The sequence below is a fragment of the Prosopis cineraria genome, unplaced genomic scaffold (assembly GCF_029017545.1).
Source record: "Prosopis cineraria cultivar Desert tree isolate PC_DT_omini unplaced genomic scaffold, ASM2901754v1 PC1855, whole genome shotgun sequence".
In the NCBI taxonomy this organism is placed as follows: Eukaryota; Viridiplantae; Streptophyta; class Magnoliopsida; order Fabales; family Fabaceae; genus Prosopis; species Prosopis cineraria.
Window position 1 is genome coordinate 2,840 of NW_026557180.1, and position 17,229 is coordinate 20,068.

At 29.3% G+C, this 17,229-nt stretch overlaps 1 protein-coding gene across 1 annotated transcript; it reads right to left on the reverse strand.

The window, feature by feature from the left end:
• Positions 1-520: 520 nt before the first annotated feature.
• LOC129301029 (1-aminocyclopropane-1-carboxylate synthase 1-like) lies at positions 521-3,692 on the reverse strand. The gene is made up of 4 exons (XM_054939608.1): positions 3,250-3,692; positions 3,022-3,153; positions 2,743-2,903; positions 521-1,575 (listed from the first exon to the last, which is right to left on the reverse strand). Exons 1-4 carry the CDS (start codon positions 3,625-3,627, stop codon positions 597-599), a joined length of 1,650 nt encoding a protein of 549 aa, XP_054795583.1. The 5' UTR covers positions 3,628-3,692; the 3' UTR covers positions 521-596.
• Between the last annotated feature and the right edge of the window lie 13,537 nt (positions 3,693-17,229).

Consider the following 17,229-nt stretch of genomic DNA (forward strand, 5'->3'; position numbering starts at 1 on the left):
TTTTTCTTTGGAATGCATCCTTTGAACTGATCCAACAAGCCACGCATGCGCGCCACTGGGTGACCAAGATTGTTGACAAGGCTCATCATTCAACTAGTGTACTTTTCTTCATCCTAGGCACGGAAAAGGTTTTAATTTGAATTATATAAAATTCTAAATTAAGGTATATATATTTTCGAATTAATCCTATTCAGCAATGAGTTTGGTTTTTTTTTTTACTTGATTATATTTTGTTTGGAAAATAAAATTTAATTAACTCTGATCTGCGTCATTTTGTTGGGGGGGGGGAGGAAGAGGTGGAACTTTATTCATGGAATAAATGATTCATTCTTGAGGATCATACATCATTTAATAATTTCAGTCATCACCAAAGTACACTAGAGCTAGCCGTCTCCATATGGGACAAGCTGCACACATGAAACTGTAAGTCTTATATTAATATGTATGTAGAGGGCACGTTTGACTGCCATCAGAAAGCTATTAAGCGTTAAAAAAATGGGAGGGAAAAAATCATGAAGGCTACACACTGAAAAACACAACTTTATTCCGTCCACTGACGTAAATAATCTGAGGTTACCCACCTTGAATAATCTTGATTAAGTAGCTTGAACAAGGGGTGAATGAGGAGACATCATGTGAGGTGACATGACAGTTTCATCAAATCTTCTTGGAGAAGAGAAGCTCAGCCTGAGATTGCTGTTCCATCGTTTAATCTTCGCTGGTTTCTTCTGTGTTTCTTTGCCCACAAATGCTCTGATTCTCCTTAGTGCAACTTCCACTGCTTCGTCATCCATATTTGCGAAGCAAACCCTATACCAACCTGGTTCTTTACAGTCAAAAGATGAACCGGGAGAAACGTTGAGCTTCACTTCATTGATAATGTCACGCCACAGTATCATTTCACCTTCAAAGGTCTGCTCTTTTAGCAGCCTCCTCAAGTTCATCCACACGAAAAGCCCCGCGTTGCTTGGCAAGCAAGTAATCCCCACCTTTTCGAGACCCTTTGTGAAGAGGTTATGCCTCTTTCCCAGCCTCCGCGAGCTCTCCTTGAGGAAGTAATCGATGAATTCGTCATCGTTGAGCATTGCAGCGAGAAGATGCTGAGTCTGCGAAGAGACTAATCCAAAGCTGGACATTTTACGGCCACACTGCACCACTGTTTCATTGTACGAATAAACTATCCCAACTCTGAACCCAGGAAGTCCCATGTCCTTAGACAAGCTATATATAACATGTATGAGATCAAGGTTGCATTCCATATCTTGTATGATTTCAGAGACGCTCACAAAGCTGGGGGAGTTGAAGACTGTGGCAGCATAAATCTCATCACAGACTAAGTGGATGTTCTTCTGGTTGATGAAGCTCACTAAGCTCCTCAGTGTCTCTCTGTCCAGGGTGGTTCCTAAAGGGTTTGATGGGTTTGTTATGATCAAACCCTTAACGTTAATGGTATCCTCTTGGGCTTTCTGGTATGTTGCTTCAAGAGCTTCTCTTGTTATCTTGAAGTTGTTGGAGCTGTCACAGTGAACAGGAATAATTTGAATCCCGGTTCTCCAACACAGGTCACGAACGAATCTGCAATAGAATGCAAACATGAGAAGTTTGTGAATTGTGATTTACATTGATTAGTTGTATGTTACTTAAACAAGTTAATACATTGCCACCCCTTAATCAAGTCATAATTCGACACTAATCAAGTCTCTTTTTTAGACCAACACAGTCATCGCCAATAACTTTCCGGTCCACTTTTGTGGTCCCTTCGCCCGATAGAACAAAGTTATAGCTCCTGACCGTGAAAAATTTCTAAGAGCCACCTGTGAGAATTGATATATTATCGATGCATGTTTGAATGCGAGGTAAACGTACACTGAGAAATGTCAAGTTCAACTTTCCAAGGTCAATGTTAGATTAAAGGTCCACTTAGCTTTGAGTTATAAAATGTAATGTCAACTTGGGTTTCGACTTTTTAAGTATGAAATTCCTCCCCCATGCTTGTTGACTTCTAAGGCCATAAAAGATAATCACTCATGCCAGAACCAAAGTCAGACTAGGAAACTTTCTTTTTTGACACGTATTGTGAGATATACCAGTGTCACTACCCATAGATAGGAAATTATCGGATTTAACACGCTCTTCCCTAGTTGTGAAAAAAAACAGTTGGATGTTGAATTATTTCATAATTATTTACCCAAAGATAAAGTAAGTCATATTTTTTTAAAATTTTGTTAGCTAAGAGATAAAAAAGAATACTGAAGCAATGTCTAATTTGCAGGTTATTTTATTGTTGAGCTGGGCTCATGTGAACACAAGCTTCTTCCAATTTGATAATTGGAGCCACGTGCCAAGGTCATAATTTCATTGCCTACAAATTCAAAACGAGGCACCAGATCACACAGTCCCTTCATCTGCTATTTCCAGACCTTTTCTAGGACCAAAACCACTTGCTAGCTACTGTCATGACTCATGCAAGGAACTTCTCCAAATAATCTACCAGGTTTTATTCTTCAAATTACAAATTTTTATATGATTATGTAAATAATACGATTATATAATGGAATGCGTAAAACCTGTTTAGATGTATTTGGCATGCTGTTTCAGCCATCGGTTAACATTCCTCATTGAAAGAAACAGAGCAGCCATGGTTCTTTGTGTTGGTTTAATAACTTCCACTTTTGAACATTCGATAGATAGTAAACATACATTGAATGAACACAAAGGTTAAGAAAAAGAAAGGGCACATACGCTGGATAATAAGGTGAAGGAACCAAAAAGGCATCTCCAGGATCTGCCAAACAGAACATGATGAGCTCGTTGGCCCCTGTGGCCCCGCCACTCATCAGTATACGGTCAGGATCAAATTTGACCCTACCACCTCTCGCTTTGGACATAAAATTAGCCACACCCTGCAAAACAATACATAATATCCTCAATACCAAGGAATAACATTTTAAAAAAAAAAACAAAAGAAAAGAAAGTAAAAGATAAAGATAAAAATACTCGAGGAATATTGCCATGGCTTACCTTTGTGAACTCTGGGAGTCCATGATAGTCCTGGAAGTTAGCAATATGCTTAAATTGGTTTACTCCTTCAGGAGTACAAATGGAGGCCTTGGGATTCTCCATCATCCAATCTTGAATCAAATCAAAAGAGAGCTAGAAAAAAAATGAAAACACGCCCCCGTGAGTCAATTTATCGGGCAGCTTGGCTTCATTGTGATACGATAATGCTCAAAACAAGTTGTCAGTTACCTGATTCTCCGACAGACCCATCTGAATAACCCCATCGGGATTCTTCGTGGGGTGAAATGGGTCTCTGTCGTAGGCCTTCCACCCATCAAAGTAAGGGGAATTCTCTCCATGTTTGTCATTGGTGGCAATCTTGGACAGAAGCTGATGGTGATGGCTCTCACTTGGCAAACCCATTTTCAGTTTTAAAGAAGGTAAAGTGAAGGTCAGTCTGGCAAGCTGAAGTAGCAACAATGGCTGTGAGAGTAAATGAGAAATGTGGTTGGAAATGCAGAGGAGGGTGAGGGAGGGAGTGAGAAACCTCGGGAATTTATAGGCACTGAAGAGTTTGAAAGTTACGATCATACAAGCAAAGATGGAAAGGTCTTCCTTTGTTCTCATGGTTCAAATGGGAAGAAATCAAATAACAGGAATTTTTGTTTCGTGAAGTGATAATGCACCAGTCAAAGGAAAGAAGCGCAAGGGCTTGCGTGTCACCTCGTGATGTCGCGACGGCATCACGTGAGGGAGAGAATTCGTCCTCGGGGATATATGAATTTTCGCGAAGGTGTCCCCCGTTAGGTACTTGTTCCTTTAAACGTGAGAAATACTTAATATGTTGAACGAAGTTTAATTTATGGGACGCGGGAAGTTTCCTCCGGAGCTGGCGATACATTAGAACGTTCAACGGACCTAAAAGGAAAAACAGGGACAAAGTCGGATACACAGTAAATTTAAAATAGGATGGGAAGGCATATGCGGGTATGGGTTTAGCAAGTATGTATTGATGAGAAGAAGATGGAATTGAAATATGAGGTGCGGAGTGGTGTGGTGTTCTGGAGAGTTTCAAGTTTCAACATATTTCATGAAGAAAGAGGCGACAGGGATAAAGGCAGCCAAGGTACCAAACCGTTATTAAGCACATATGTATCAAGGTTTGACTTTTAATTTAGGTCGATGGGAACAAGGATTTGTGCATTTTGTGGGGTGAAATGCACGTGGAAGATAGAGGGAGCGACGGGAGGGCCTTCGGGCTTTCGGACGGTAGTTGCCTGTTGTGGATTTTTTTTTTTGGGAAAAAAAAATAATTACCCCTTATCTAACCCTTTCTCGTGAGGGAAAAAAAAAACAAAGAAATAAAGAAATAAAGATACACACAAACATGTTACTGTTAATATTGGAGCCGAACTAGAATATGAGGGAAGTGACACTACCGGGATTTGAGGTGTTTGTTGTCCACCAGTGTCAAAATTGCATCCCTTTATTTTAACTAAAGATTAAAAAAAAAATTTATCAAACCGTGACTTGGAGCATTAGAGAGGGCCGAAGCCAGAAAAGACAAGACGACATCTCCAAATGGGATGGAGAATGAAAAGGGACAACACCCGTGGCTGTGGGACGGCGAGGCGCTGTCCCACGTGTTTAGGGTTGGTCCCATGCATGCTCCAACCTATACCCACGTGGAGTGTCATCACACTCACACCGTTCTCCACTTGTTTGCTTGCTATTGCAATTTAACCAACCCACTTTTGTTAGTAAACAAAATCGCTTAAATACTGCACCGTAAAAAATATTTACTTAAATATTATATTAAAAATCATTCAAATAAGAAAAAAAGTTTACATTTGTGAAGATATAGTCAAATAACTTGACATTTTTTTATGAAAAGTGAAATCCATCACTTAATGAATGAGTTCAACTCTTTTTTTACTAATGCGATATAATATTTAATTTAAAGATATAACCCGCTTTTGTGAGAATCTCCCCACACGCAATGATATTTGAGACTTACCCGACAATGAATTCAATATATAAGTGTTGATATTAGGTTCATGGTAAGTGTTGATATTAGGTAACATGATATTTATTTTAGGCTAACATATTAAATTATAAGATAATTTTAAAAAAATTTTGTTATCCTACGAAAACATAAGATAATTTGAGAAAAATAAGATTTTATTAGTATTATTTTTCAAATAGGAAAAGAATTGAAATGATAGTACAGAATAATGATGAAGTATATAGGGTTATTTTTGAAAATTTATAATGTTGTTTTGAAAAAATAAATTTATAAAGTATCATTATATTATTGTATTTTATTGACATACATAAAATTGTTTCAACTTATCTTATAATTTACAACGGAAGAGGTACATGAAATTGGAGAGTAATAATGGTAAGAAATGGTGAAAGAGAGTTTAAAGTGGAGCTGTTATGTGTGTCATCAAATGTGATGAAATGGTGAGGACGGGCGTAAATTGAGACAGGGAGGTGACACGTATTCTTCACATGGTGATGATCGGTGATGAATGTGTTTTTCACATGAAGCATACATGCATGGAATGATGGAGTTGAATGAATGAAGATTTGAACGAAGTGTGTATCACAACGCAAGAACGCGTACGTTAGTGCGTCGCCCTCAGTCTCGCAAATTTTTCAGCCCTTGGACAGTACAGTGATGGGATGCATAATGCATTCATATTTGCGCGTCACTTGCCTCCCACTTCTTTGGCTTTCACGCGGCAACTCATTTTTATTTAACTTGTTTTTAAACACACGACTCCTACATCTTCAAAGTCGCGACCCATGGAGCCTCACCCCACTAGAGCTGAGGCCTCTATTCAATTTTAAACCTTAGTAACTATTTTACAGTTTATTTTTTTAAAAAAGAAGAGAATCAGGTGAGACTTCATCCCTTAAAAACTTTTATATTTTTTTATTATACACTTATTAGGTACTCTATACAAGTTTCACACACCATTTCTTCAAATTTAAAAATAACAAATGAAATAAAGGTATAATTAAAAAATAATTATAAAAACTATCTAATATTCTATATTTTGGGTCAAACAAAAATTTTAGAAAATCTCTTATATTGTGATCTCACAATATCTTGATTTTATAAGGCTATGAGGTGGCTCCTTTCATCCCGGTGAATCCAACCTTGCCGAGCAATTCAAACCAAGTCGATTTTTTTTGTTTAACTAAGTTTTTTATTTTTTTGGGTAAATTAAAAAATTATCTTCTAAATTTTAAATTCAGTAGTACCATGATATTGAACTCATACAAATTGTTCCCTCAACTTTTAAAAATAATATTATATGAAATTATTTTTAATTTTTAAAAATAGTGCAATTTAATCATTGTCATCAACAAAGGTTAACTTTGACCTTTAGTTTACCAAAGACTGATAGAACTTCAACAATTATAGAATAGGAAACAAAATTTTAAATGGACCCAAAAATTATAAAAAGGATCAAAAGAAATTTTGGTCATTTTCTATATTTTTTGAGGCCCTTCTCCATCACTTTTTGATCAATTAACAGTCAAAGTTAAATTTTATTAACGGCAAAAGTCATATTGCAATATTTTTAAAAATTGAAGCAATAATTTATATAATAAATAAGTTTAGAGTCTATGGTACTACTTGATATAAAGTTCAAGGTAATTTGCTCATTCATCCTTTTTTTTTTAATTATTGATCAATTTTTTTGATCTCTTTTTTATGACATGTCCCTTATATTTCTTAGATGATTTTCCATTTTTATTTGCACATGACTCTTTTAAATAATCATAAAATTTATTTTTTATTCTCAGTAAAAAAATAATAAACACAATTACATTTGTGGTTTTTACTCTTTATGCTTATTTTCTCCCTTTCCTTTCATTTTTTTCATATCTAAAATCTAAATTATTATATAGAAGTTATTATCCGCCCTAAGAGTACATATGGATCGGACCATTATGTCTTGACATTGCAATATACCTACTTGAAATTTCTTGATATAATGAAATTTTTAATCTTTTAAATTTAGTTTTTATCAACTTCTTCCTTAAATTATCAAAAATTAAAAAAAGAATCTAAAAATTACATGTAACAAATCCAAAAAAACATGGGAAATGACCAAGAATTTTTTTTTTCAATCACTTTCTTTAATTTTGAGGCAATTTTCAATTATATTTTGATCAACCAACGATTAAAGTCAATCATTATTAATGATAAGGGCAATATGATATCGTTTTGAAATGTTGTAAAAAAAAAATGTTGTACGAAAAACTAATTCAAGGTATTTAGCACTCATGATCCTATAATAGTTTTAGAGTAAATTTGCACGTTAACCTTTGAATTTATTAATTTGAAGCAGTTTTTTTCAAGACAAAATGTGCCTAGGTCCGAGATTTCCCAGATTTAACGGGCATATTTTTTTAAAAAAATTATAACTATGTATGTATAATGACTAAAAAAATTAGACAAAAACTTAGTAAAACTTACCCTAAATCGTTCAGGCCAAAAAAAAAACCTTACACTAAATCGTTTCGAAAAATTGTTTTCAGGATTGAAGGTTATATAAAATATTCAAGCCAAAAAATATCATTTAATATTTTTTATAAATTTTTATTAATTAGATCAAAAGTCAACAGATGATATCTTTATTACAAAAATATTTTAAATTTGTAACTTGAATATAATTTAGTAGTGAATATGAAATGGTTGGATTAAATTAAAAAACGATGAAGTCAAAAGAAACAAACAAGTGTGATTTTAGAATATAAAGTGAATCACGTAAGCTATCATCGATACTATTATTAATGCCTCATGCTCTTAATCTCACTTACAAACACATAATTTTCGTGGTTGAGTCTAAATTAGATTCCCAGGCTCACAGAATTTTCCCCCTTTCTTGACTTTATTGTTGCCGTTCCATATATAATTGAGACTTTTTATCTTAGCTTCAAATTACAAAATTCTACTTGAACGGCAAAGAAAATTATAAGATTAAACGACAATTTAGCCTCAAGTTATAAGTCTATGAATATTCTCATTTTTATATAATATTCTCCTTTAACTTTTAAAATTATGTAATATCATGTCTATCATTAATAAAAATTAACTTTAAATGTTAGTTTATTAGAAAATGAAATAAAAGAACATTAAAAATTATTTTTTTTCCTTAAGTATAATTTTTGAATTTTTTCTATAATTTTTTTGATTCTATTTTTTGTAATTTTCTTGGTCTTTTATTTTTTTTAGTTAACTAATTATCAAAGTTAACTTTTATTAGTATTAGGAGTAATATTATACTATTTTTTAAAATTGAAAAAAATATTGTACTAAAAATAAATTTAAAATTGTAAATGCCCATTGACTTATAATTTAAGGGTCAAATTTCCCATGATCCAAAATTATATATACTAATTTATGACGTTGAAAATTTCATGTCATTATTTTGAAATATGAGGACATATATTTTGGCCTAGAAAAAGGACACAAATATATAGATATCTCAACATAAAATATAAAATTCATATTAATTATATTTTTCGTAAATTATACAACTTATTTTTCAAACCACATCCTATTTATGCTATGCATGAATGAAAATGTGTTTAGCCGGTTGTAGAAAAATAGCACCCAAACAAAAAAAGTATAAGATGATAATTTTCTTGCTGCCCGCAAAATATTTTTGGCAATTTGACTGTAATACTACCAAAAAAAAAGTACCCTTATGCTACAATTTCAAAAAATATTTTCACATATACTATAAATTTGAATCTCAGTTTTATGCGAATTGAGTTTTAATTTTTTTAATATAAAAATATAGAACTCCGTTTCAATCACATCAAATTCTATACTTGAAATTAAAAAAAAAAAAAGTTGATGTAACAAGCATAATGTGGCGAACGATGCATCTTCTCTCCCTTCTCCCTCCGGCCTTGTTTGTATGGATAATTGTCGTCCTTTTTTTTTTATGCCATCACTCGATATGCAAAAAAATTTTAAAATATTATCACATCTTGTTCAAATTAATTCAAACTCCCATCATGTAAAATTGTTATCTAACAAATTTGAATATGAATTTTATATTTAAAATATCACATTTTAAATTTTATATTCAAAATTTATGCATTTAAAATTATTTATTTGGGTGGTTTAAAAAATTTCAGATAAAAAGATGGATAAGTTGATATATGAAGTAAAAATAAAAAATTAAAATTAATGAGTTTATCTCTATTTTTTGATTGATGAGAGAGGGGAATGAGAGATAAGAAGATATATGAGAGTTATAGAGACATCAATATAATAAGAAATGGATAAATTTAAATTTGAAACTTAAATTTTGTGCATCTAAATAAGAAATTTGATTCAATATTAATTTTCATTAATCCAAACATGCAATAAAGAAGGTATGGTCTTTCTAGTCCCTTTATAATTTATATAATTATAATTAAAAAATTAATATATTTTAATTAAATAATTATAACTATAATATTATAATAATAAGTTGTAGCATACAACTATACAAGGATGGAGGGACTAGGGAGGGAGGAAAAGTTAGCCACGCACGTAAGGGAAAGAGGGCAAGAGAGAGAAAAAGGGAAGGACGTGGGAAGGGGGCAGGCATCACTTGCTATATATGCTGCGATCGTCAAACCAACTTTTTTTTTTTTTTTAAATAAAGATATAAAACTTGATTTGATAAAAGTCAAGTTTGATGCTTTCATATTAAAATTTTTTTGAAACTCAGTTTGTATTAAACCGAGATCCAAATTTATAGTATCTCAAAAAATATTTTTAAAATTGTAACATATTGATAAATAATTTTTTTTTGGTAATATCAAAATCAAATTGTCATACCATATACTTAAACTGCTTGCTTTCAATTGAATTAGTAGAAGTGAATTTATTTTCTTAAAAAAATAAGCATTAATAGTAAAATTTAATTGGAGGGTAAATCTTTAATTGAAAAATAAAAATGATTTATCTTTTAACTATGTACAACTACTCATGTTAGATAGAGGATTCGTTTAAGATATAATTAAATATTAAATATGAATATTTTTTATGGTGAGAATTTCTACCTAATTTTCCATGCACTAAATCTAAAATGCAAAGACTAATCTTTCAAAGAATTCAAACTCATCCAAGAAGTTAAATGTTCTAATTTAATAAAAAACAACTACTAAAAGTATAGAAGGTTAATACTGTCTAATTTTTTTTGGTTCCCTTTCCATTTCAATCTCATAAAACAAATACAATTGTCATGGAACCAAAACAAATATTATTCTCAGATCAAACTTTGAATTTATTTTTACATGAAATTTATTGATTTTAATTTATTTTCATACATAAAGAATTTAAAATCAATAAATTTATAAAACATGCACCATTTTGTTGGGGGAAAAAAATAGATACACCCTCATCTAAAATACCAAATGTCAATGCATTGTCAAAGAGAGTTTATTCAATTTTTTTTTTTTAAGAAAAACTTACCAATATTTATAGTCACGCATATATCGCACGTACGAGAATTCGTTTCATTATGTTACCGTTTTTTGTGAAACATTCTGTTTTTCCAATTTTGTTTAATATTTATACCAGTTAATAACATGTGAAAATCGGACTTTTAACATATATTCAGCGTAAACTAGGAAAGTTAACATATACTAGAGAGTATTATCCTTTGAACATACAAATGTTCATAGACCATAATGCCCAATATTATATATAGACTCAAATAAGTAAATTTTCGTTCCTGAAGTGATATGTGAACATTTAAACTGTCCGAATGCGTTAATATTTTTCATTATATGTACATATTATAACACACAGTATACAAAAATAATAAAAAAATTATTTTTAGAGTCGAGTTTCCTTCCCTGGAATGTGTAGAAAAAGAATGTGAAGTATCACTATGTCTTTACTAAGAATCTCAAGTTGCACATCCTTAATCTTTTGTTGGAGATTTAAATTTGAATTTAGAAATCTAAATTCATATCTTATTATAAATTTTTATAATTTTAAATTCTTCCTACACATTAGTTATTTGAAATGCTAGCTATATATTCTAACTCTCACAATTTATAAGAATCCTCCTATGAAAGTTTGTTCTATTTGAAATAGAGTTGAGCACTAAATATGCACAAATTTTTTAATAAAAATTTGAACTTTAGTTTATCACAACTCCCTTACTAGATTCGACCTTATTGGTAATAAGTGTGAGATTTTAAACTTATATTTAAGATTTTTGGATTTGGATGTAAATTTGAGGTAAATTCAGAATTTGAATTCACAAAAAATCATGGTTGATATTTTATTACAATTCATTTGTAATTTTAAATTTTTCTTATTTGAAATGTTGGCTATTCCAACTCTCTCATTCTCTTCGTATTTTCATTTCTTGTCTCCCATTTTCATTGTCTCTCAATTTAGATTTTTTATGTATTACTTAAAAAAATTTAAATGCGTAAATTTTGAATGTAATATTTCAAATATAAAATTTAAATCCAAATTCACCAATCAAACTCTACCTGATTCTATTACTTATAAAATATCCCATCAGATTTTGATTTAAAATATTAAAATAATATTAATCAAAATGTATGGATCGTTTACCTTATTATGTAATTTTGACCAACCCACTCCACTTTCTTCTAGCCATGGCGAAACTCGCCCCCCCCCCCCCCCAAATTGACATCAACTTCAACCAAGCCAAACATGCTTGGGAAGCAAGGCGTGAATAAAGACTAGAGTTTGAGGTTATCTAAAAGTTCAATATTAAATAATAAAGAATATTCGTGTAAATTGACCCAAAGAAAGAGTATGAACAGAGAGAAGGAAGAATAACAATCATAATGAGAATAAAAGGGATGAGATAGTTCCTCACACAAAGAAAGTTAATATAGTCCTCAACACCTCAAGTCACATAGTGGTATTGGTTGAATATCATAGGAGTAGTGTCCAACTTTACAATATTAGATCCTGTGATTGATGATAGGTTACTTTTTTCAAAGATTACTTAACAAAAGTAAAAGAATATTACATATACACGTAAGAAGAATTAGGTCGAGTGAAAGAAACAAGATAAAAAAATATATTATATACATATACACGTAACTAAATTTAGATCAAGCAAAAGATCTAAGAAGAAAATGAAAGTAAGAGTATGTTATACATACGTAATAGAAATTAGGTCGAATGAAAAAAATTAAAAATAAAAAAGACAAAAGAACATGTGATAAGAATAAGAGTTGGGTGGAATGAAATAAAAGAAAAAACAAAGGTTATGGGACATTATATATGTAACACGAGATCTAGGAAAAATGATTTGATTATTTAAATACGAGGCCTTTAGTGTGGATTTAAAATATCTATTTTATAAATTTGACCATACTTGAATTTAATCAGCTAATATAAAATATTAGATATCATATAAATATATACTCCTTCCGTTAAAAAATATAAAATATTTTTAACTGAATCTCACCCCTAATAAAATAGTTATCTATTTTCAAACTAACCCTATCTTTTTATATTTACTCTTATTAAACATCTTATAATAAATATAAAGTTATTATCAATAGGGACACTTATGAAAAAAAAGCAATGATTATACCTCAAAAGATTAAAAATGCCTTACATTTTTAAATATCTAACTCTTTAAAAAATGCCTTATATTTTTAAATGGAGAGAATATATAACAAAAGTTAGGTCAAGGAAAAGAAATAAAAGGAAATTGATATTTTATAAAAATCTCTCATTTAAACCTTATAGATAAAAAACAATCAAGTGTATAGTTGTCACACTCTCGAGTTGATTTTTTAAGTTTAATGATTTTATATTTCTAATTTACAAAATCGTGCTCACTCACTCACAAATTCAAATTAGATACAAACATAGTTTAACTTGTAAGTTTACCTCTTAGCCTACCGTTTTTATATTTCTAACTTATAAAATTGTATTAATTAATTTATAAATTCAAATTAGATACAAAACTCAGTTAAACTTATTAACCTTGCCAATTTTTTTAATTGAGCAAGTTAAGTATATATTTAAAGAATTTGATTCATAAAAGTTATAGGATTTAAATCAAAAAAATAACTTAAATAGCAAAAACTAATATTAATAAAAAATTAAAAAAAATCAAAAAGTAAGGACTTGTTTGGTTTTTGTCTTAAAAACTGTTTTGCAATATAATTCTTAAAATTATTTAAAAAATAAAATAAAAATTTGTTTGATTATATTAATGAAAAATAATTTTATAATTAAAAAATAGACTGATAATAATAATTATAGGTAATTAATAGTAGTGATTAATAATAAAAATTAATTAAGGTAAGTATAATTTTTAATAATCAATATATAGTATGTTTTAAAAACAAGAAAAATAAATCGAAAATAACTTAAAGTTGTTTCTTTTTTCTTTGTTTTTAAAAACAAAAAATAAAAACAGATTTAAAAACAACTAAATGAAAAACACTTATTCAAGCAAGTGTTTAAATTTTTCTATTTTTAAAAACAAAGATATTTTTTCAAAACAAAAAACAAACAGATCCTAAGTTTTTATATTTTAAAATTTTTATGTTTTGTATGTGATAATATTTTAATGTAGATGGGTTTAATTTTGATAATTTTTATTTTAAATATATTTAAATTAAATTACAGTCATATTTTAATGGTCATTTATGAATAAAGGTTAACTCTTATAAATTTGCTATTCAAGTTTATTTTCCTGTCACACATTTATTTAAACATGTGAGTTTAACAAGCTTGAGGTGGAATAGCAATAGCTTCTTTCTACTTGAATTTCCACAGAGTTTGGGCTTCGTTTTTTATCAATTTAATTTCAACCAAAAAAAATTATATTTTATCCATAAATAAATTCATTGCTTTTATATTATTTGTTATTTAATGAAAAATAGTATAGTTTGTTGGAGGCTTGGAGCCATTTTGAGCTGCGATTGCTTTGAAAATTGTGAACCATGTTCATTTAGTAGAAGTTAAGAAAAAAGAATAATATTTGTGGTCCTCATTGTGATCATTTAGTCATTGTGTGACTTTACCTGATTATATTCGCTCAGACGGATATTGTGTGTCTAGCACGCTGAATCGTTTCAAAAGTCAGAAAAGTTGCCATTATAATCCTCAATAATGTGATTTTAACATTTAAAATTTGCTAAAATTAATAAAAAGAAAATAAAAAACAACGTGATTTTTAATATAAAAGCGTCACAGTTATTTTAACTTAATTGTTAGTGATTGTAATAATGTCTTATGCATAATGCGCCGTGCATGTTATGAATAACATGGCTGCCGGTAATTCGAATGAGTAGTGCCTATTTGAATCAAGTTCAATTCGGATTGGATTTATTTGGATCAAATTTAAAGTATTTTATTTTTATAAAAAAAAAGCTCAATCTTAATTTTTTTAAGGAGGTTGGGGTTGACCCATTGAGTTTGACTAAAATTATTAACTATATATATATATAAAGTTGGAAAATTCAAATCGTTGGATTTATTTGGATCGGACTTAAAGTATCATATCTTCTTAAAAAAATCTATATAATCAAGCTCGACTCTATTTTTTTTTTGACAGATTAGGGCTTGATTTGAATTACTGACTCTAGTTTTGCATGTAAAGATTTTATGTTGAATCATGGATATTGTTAATTTTATAATCAAAATAGTAAATACATAATTTAAATATTTCACATGATCATGAAACACTAATTTACTTGATTTCGTGTTATTAAAAAAAATACTTCATTTGGGAAAGTAATCCAAATTGATTAAGTCTAAATTCGTGGAGTGATCGGTATCTTTTTATTATTTTTTTTTTTATTTACTTGACTGCAACATTAGTTTACAACTTTACGTGCTTGTGACGCCTCTAAGCGTGTTTAACGTTTATCAATGAGAAAGCCCAGACTAAAAAAATTAAATTAACAGTAAATTATTTTACAACCAGAAATGCAATATTGGAGTGTGTTTAACGTTTGTGGATCAACTAGAATTTACCATGCGTGCTGTACCGGCTATGATTATTGTAGAGAAATAAATGATGATTTTTTATGATCACGATCTCTCTCGGCCGATGCTAACTGGTACTTCAGAGGATTGCATTTTTGCCTAGAGATGCATCAATCAAGTATAATAGTAGCCCCCGGCGCATTTTAGATTTAAAATTAATGAGGGATCTTTTCATTAATTTTCACTTTTCACTTTTACCTTCCTCAGTTTGGATATAAAAAAAATTTGAGAGGAAAGAAAATGAGGAAAAGAGAAAATTAAAAAAAAAATATTATCACTCCTTCTATTTAGATGAATCGGAAAAAATAAAGAGAAAAGAAAATGAACAGATATTATAATAATTATAATGTCCTTATATCAAAATATATCATATTTTATGTAATTATATTTGCGAAAATAAATTGAAAGCAGAAATTATATTAAAATTTACATAATTAAATTAATTTAAAATTAAATTATTTGTTAAAAATATATTTTTATATTATATTTTAAAATCAAATAACTAAAATTAAACTAATGTAATTTCGGACACGATATAACTAATAGCTAAATTATTTAATTAAATAGTTAAATTAATATAATTCATAATCATAAAAGTTAAAAATTATAAACCAAACTTTCTAATTAAAATTAAATTAATGTAATTAAATAATTTTTTAAGAGTTAGAGTGCGAAATAAATTAAAGAGAGAGAGAAGGTAGATGGTAAAAAAAAATTTTACTCCCAAAATCTCTCCACTTTTTAAGAGAAAATTTAGGAGAAGAAAAATAGTGAGTCCCATACCATATTTTTCTTTAACTTTTTTCCTCCTCTCTTTTTTTTTTCTCTATCCAAACAGAGAAAAATATATTTTCTCTCTTATTTTTTTTCATATTTTCTTTTCTCCTATATTTTTTTCCCAACCAAATAGAGCATTAGATTTTTAAATAAAAAAATCAAACGTAGAATGTTGAGGATGATATTTTTGATAAATTGAGAAAAAGAAAAAGGCTGAGGAAAAGCTTTTGGGTTTATTTTTTAACAAGTAATTTAAAATAATAAAAAATAAAAGATTTGAAAATATCAAAATTTGTTTTTTATAAAGTTAAAGTGTATTTGTGACCTCTAAATTTTATACAAAATCTCAATTTAATCTTCAAATTTTATAAAATACATTTTTAGTCATCAAATCCTAGCACTCTGTCTTAAATGATTTTTTTTTGTGTTAATTATTTATATTTTTTAAAAATAAATTTATTATGTTAACATTTGATAATATTTTGTTAATATTTAAAAATCTGATGTAAAATTTTTTACTTAAAAAAATTATTGGTGTTAGAATTAAAATATTAAAAAACTTTATAAATTTAAATGACTAAAATTGCACTTTAGCTTTTTTATTATTATGATCAATGTTTTAAAAGTTAAAATAGACAAAAGTCAGCAGGACTTAGTTTTCAATTCATAGTTTAACTGATTAGATCGGTGATTAAATTTTGATATAATAATTAAATAAAAACTTAAAACATATAAAAGATATATTTATACAAAATAAATTTATAATATGCTTAGTTATCAATAAAATAATACAACATGATCATAAATTAATATTATACCATAAGTTATAATTTTATAATTTATCAAATATAGCTAAATCTTGTTAAACCATGAGGCGCCTAATAATAATTGCTTGATATAAAAACATTTAGAAGATAGATTATAATTAAAAATAGGGAAATTATATAAATGGTACTCATGAAGATAAAAACAAAAGTCAAAAGGCGTCTGCAAAAGGGTCTCAAATGCAAAACAAGAGTGTGAAACAGAAAGTGGATTGGGCTTGGGCGTGGAATGAAAAACAAAAAGATAAAATAGACCAGTCTTAGGCTTCGGAGGGCTTGACCAAACAGGATTACAGGAAGAGACAACAGTCAATCTTGCGGTGGCTCTTGAGACTTCAGACTGAGGAGTCATTCAGCGACCTGAGCCCTCCACTCCACTTTGCTGGTCTTAGGTTTCTTGTCGATGCCGTCCGGCCGCCTCCCATTTTCCTCTTTGCCCTGCACGTGGGGGGAACTGCTCCCATCTTCACTCTTCATCCTCCCCACATATCAAATTATTTACAAGGAAAATTATATTTAAATAAGCAAGTTTATTATCAAGAAATGTCATAAATTATATAAAATATTTTTAAATTTTAAATTCTGTATATTAAT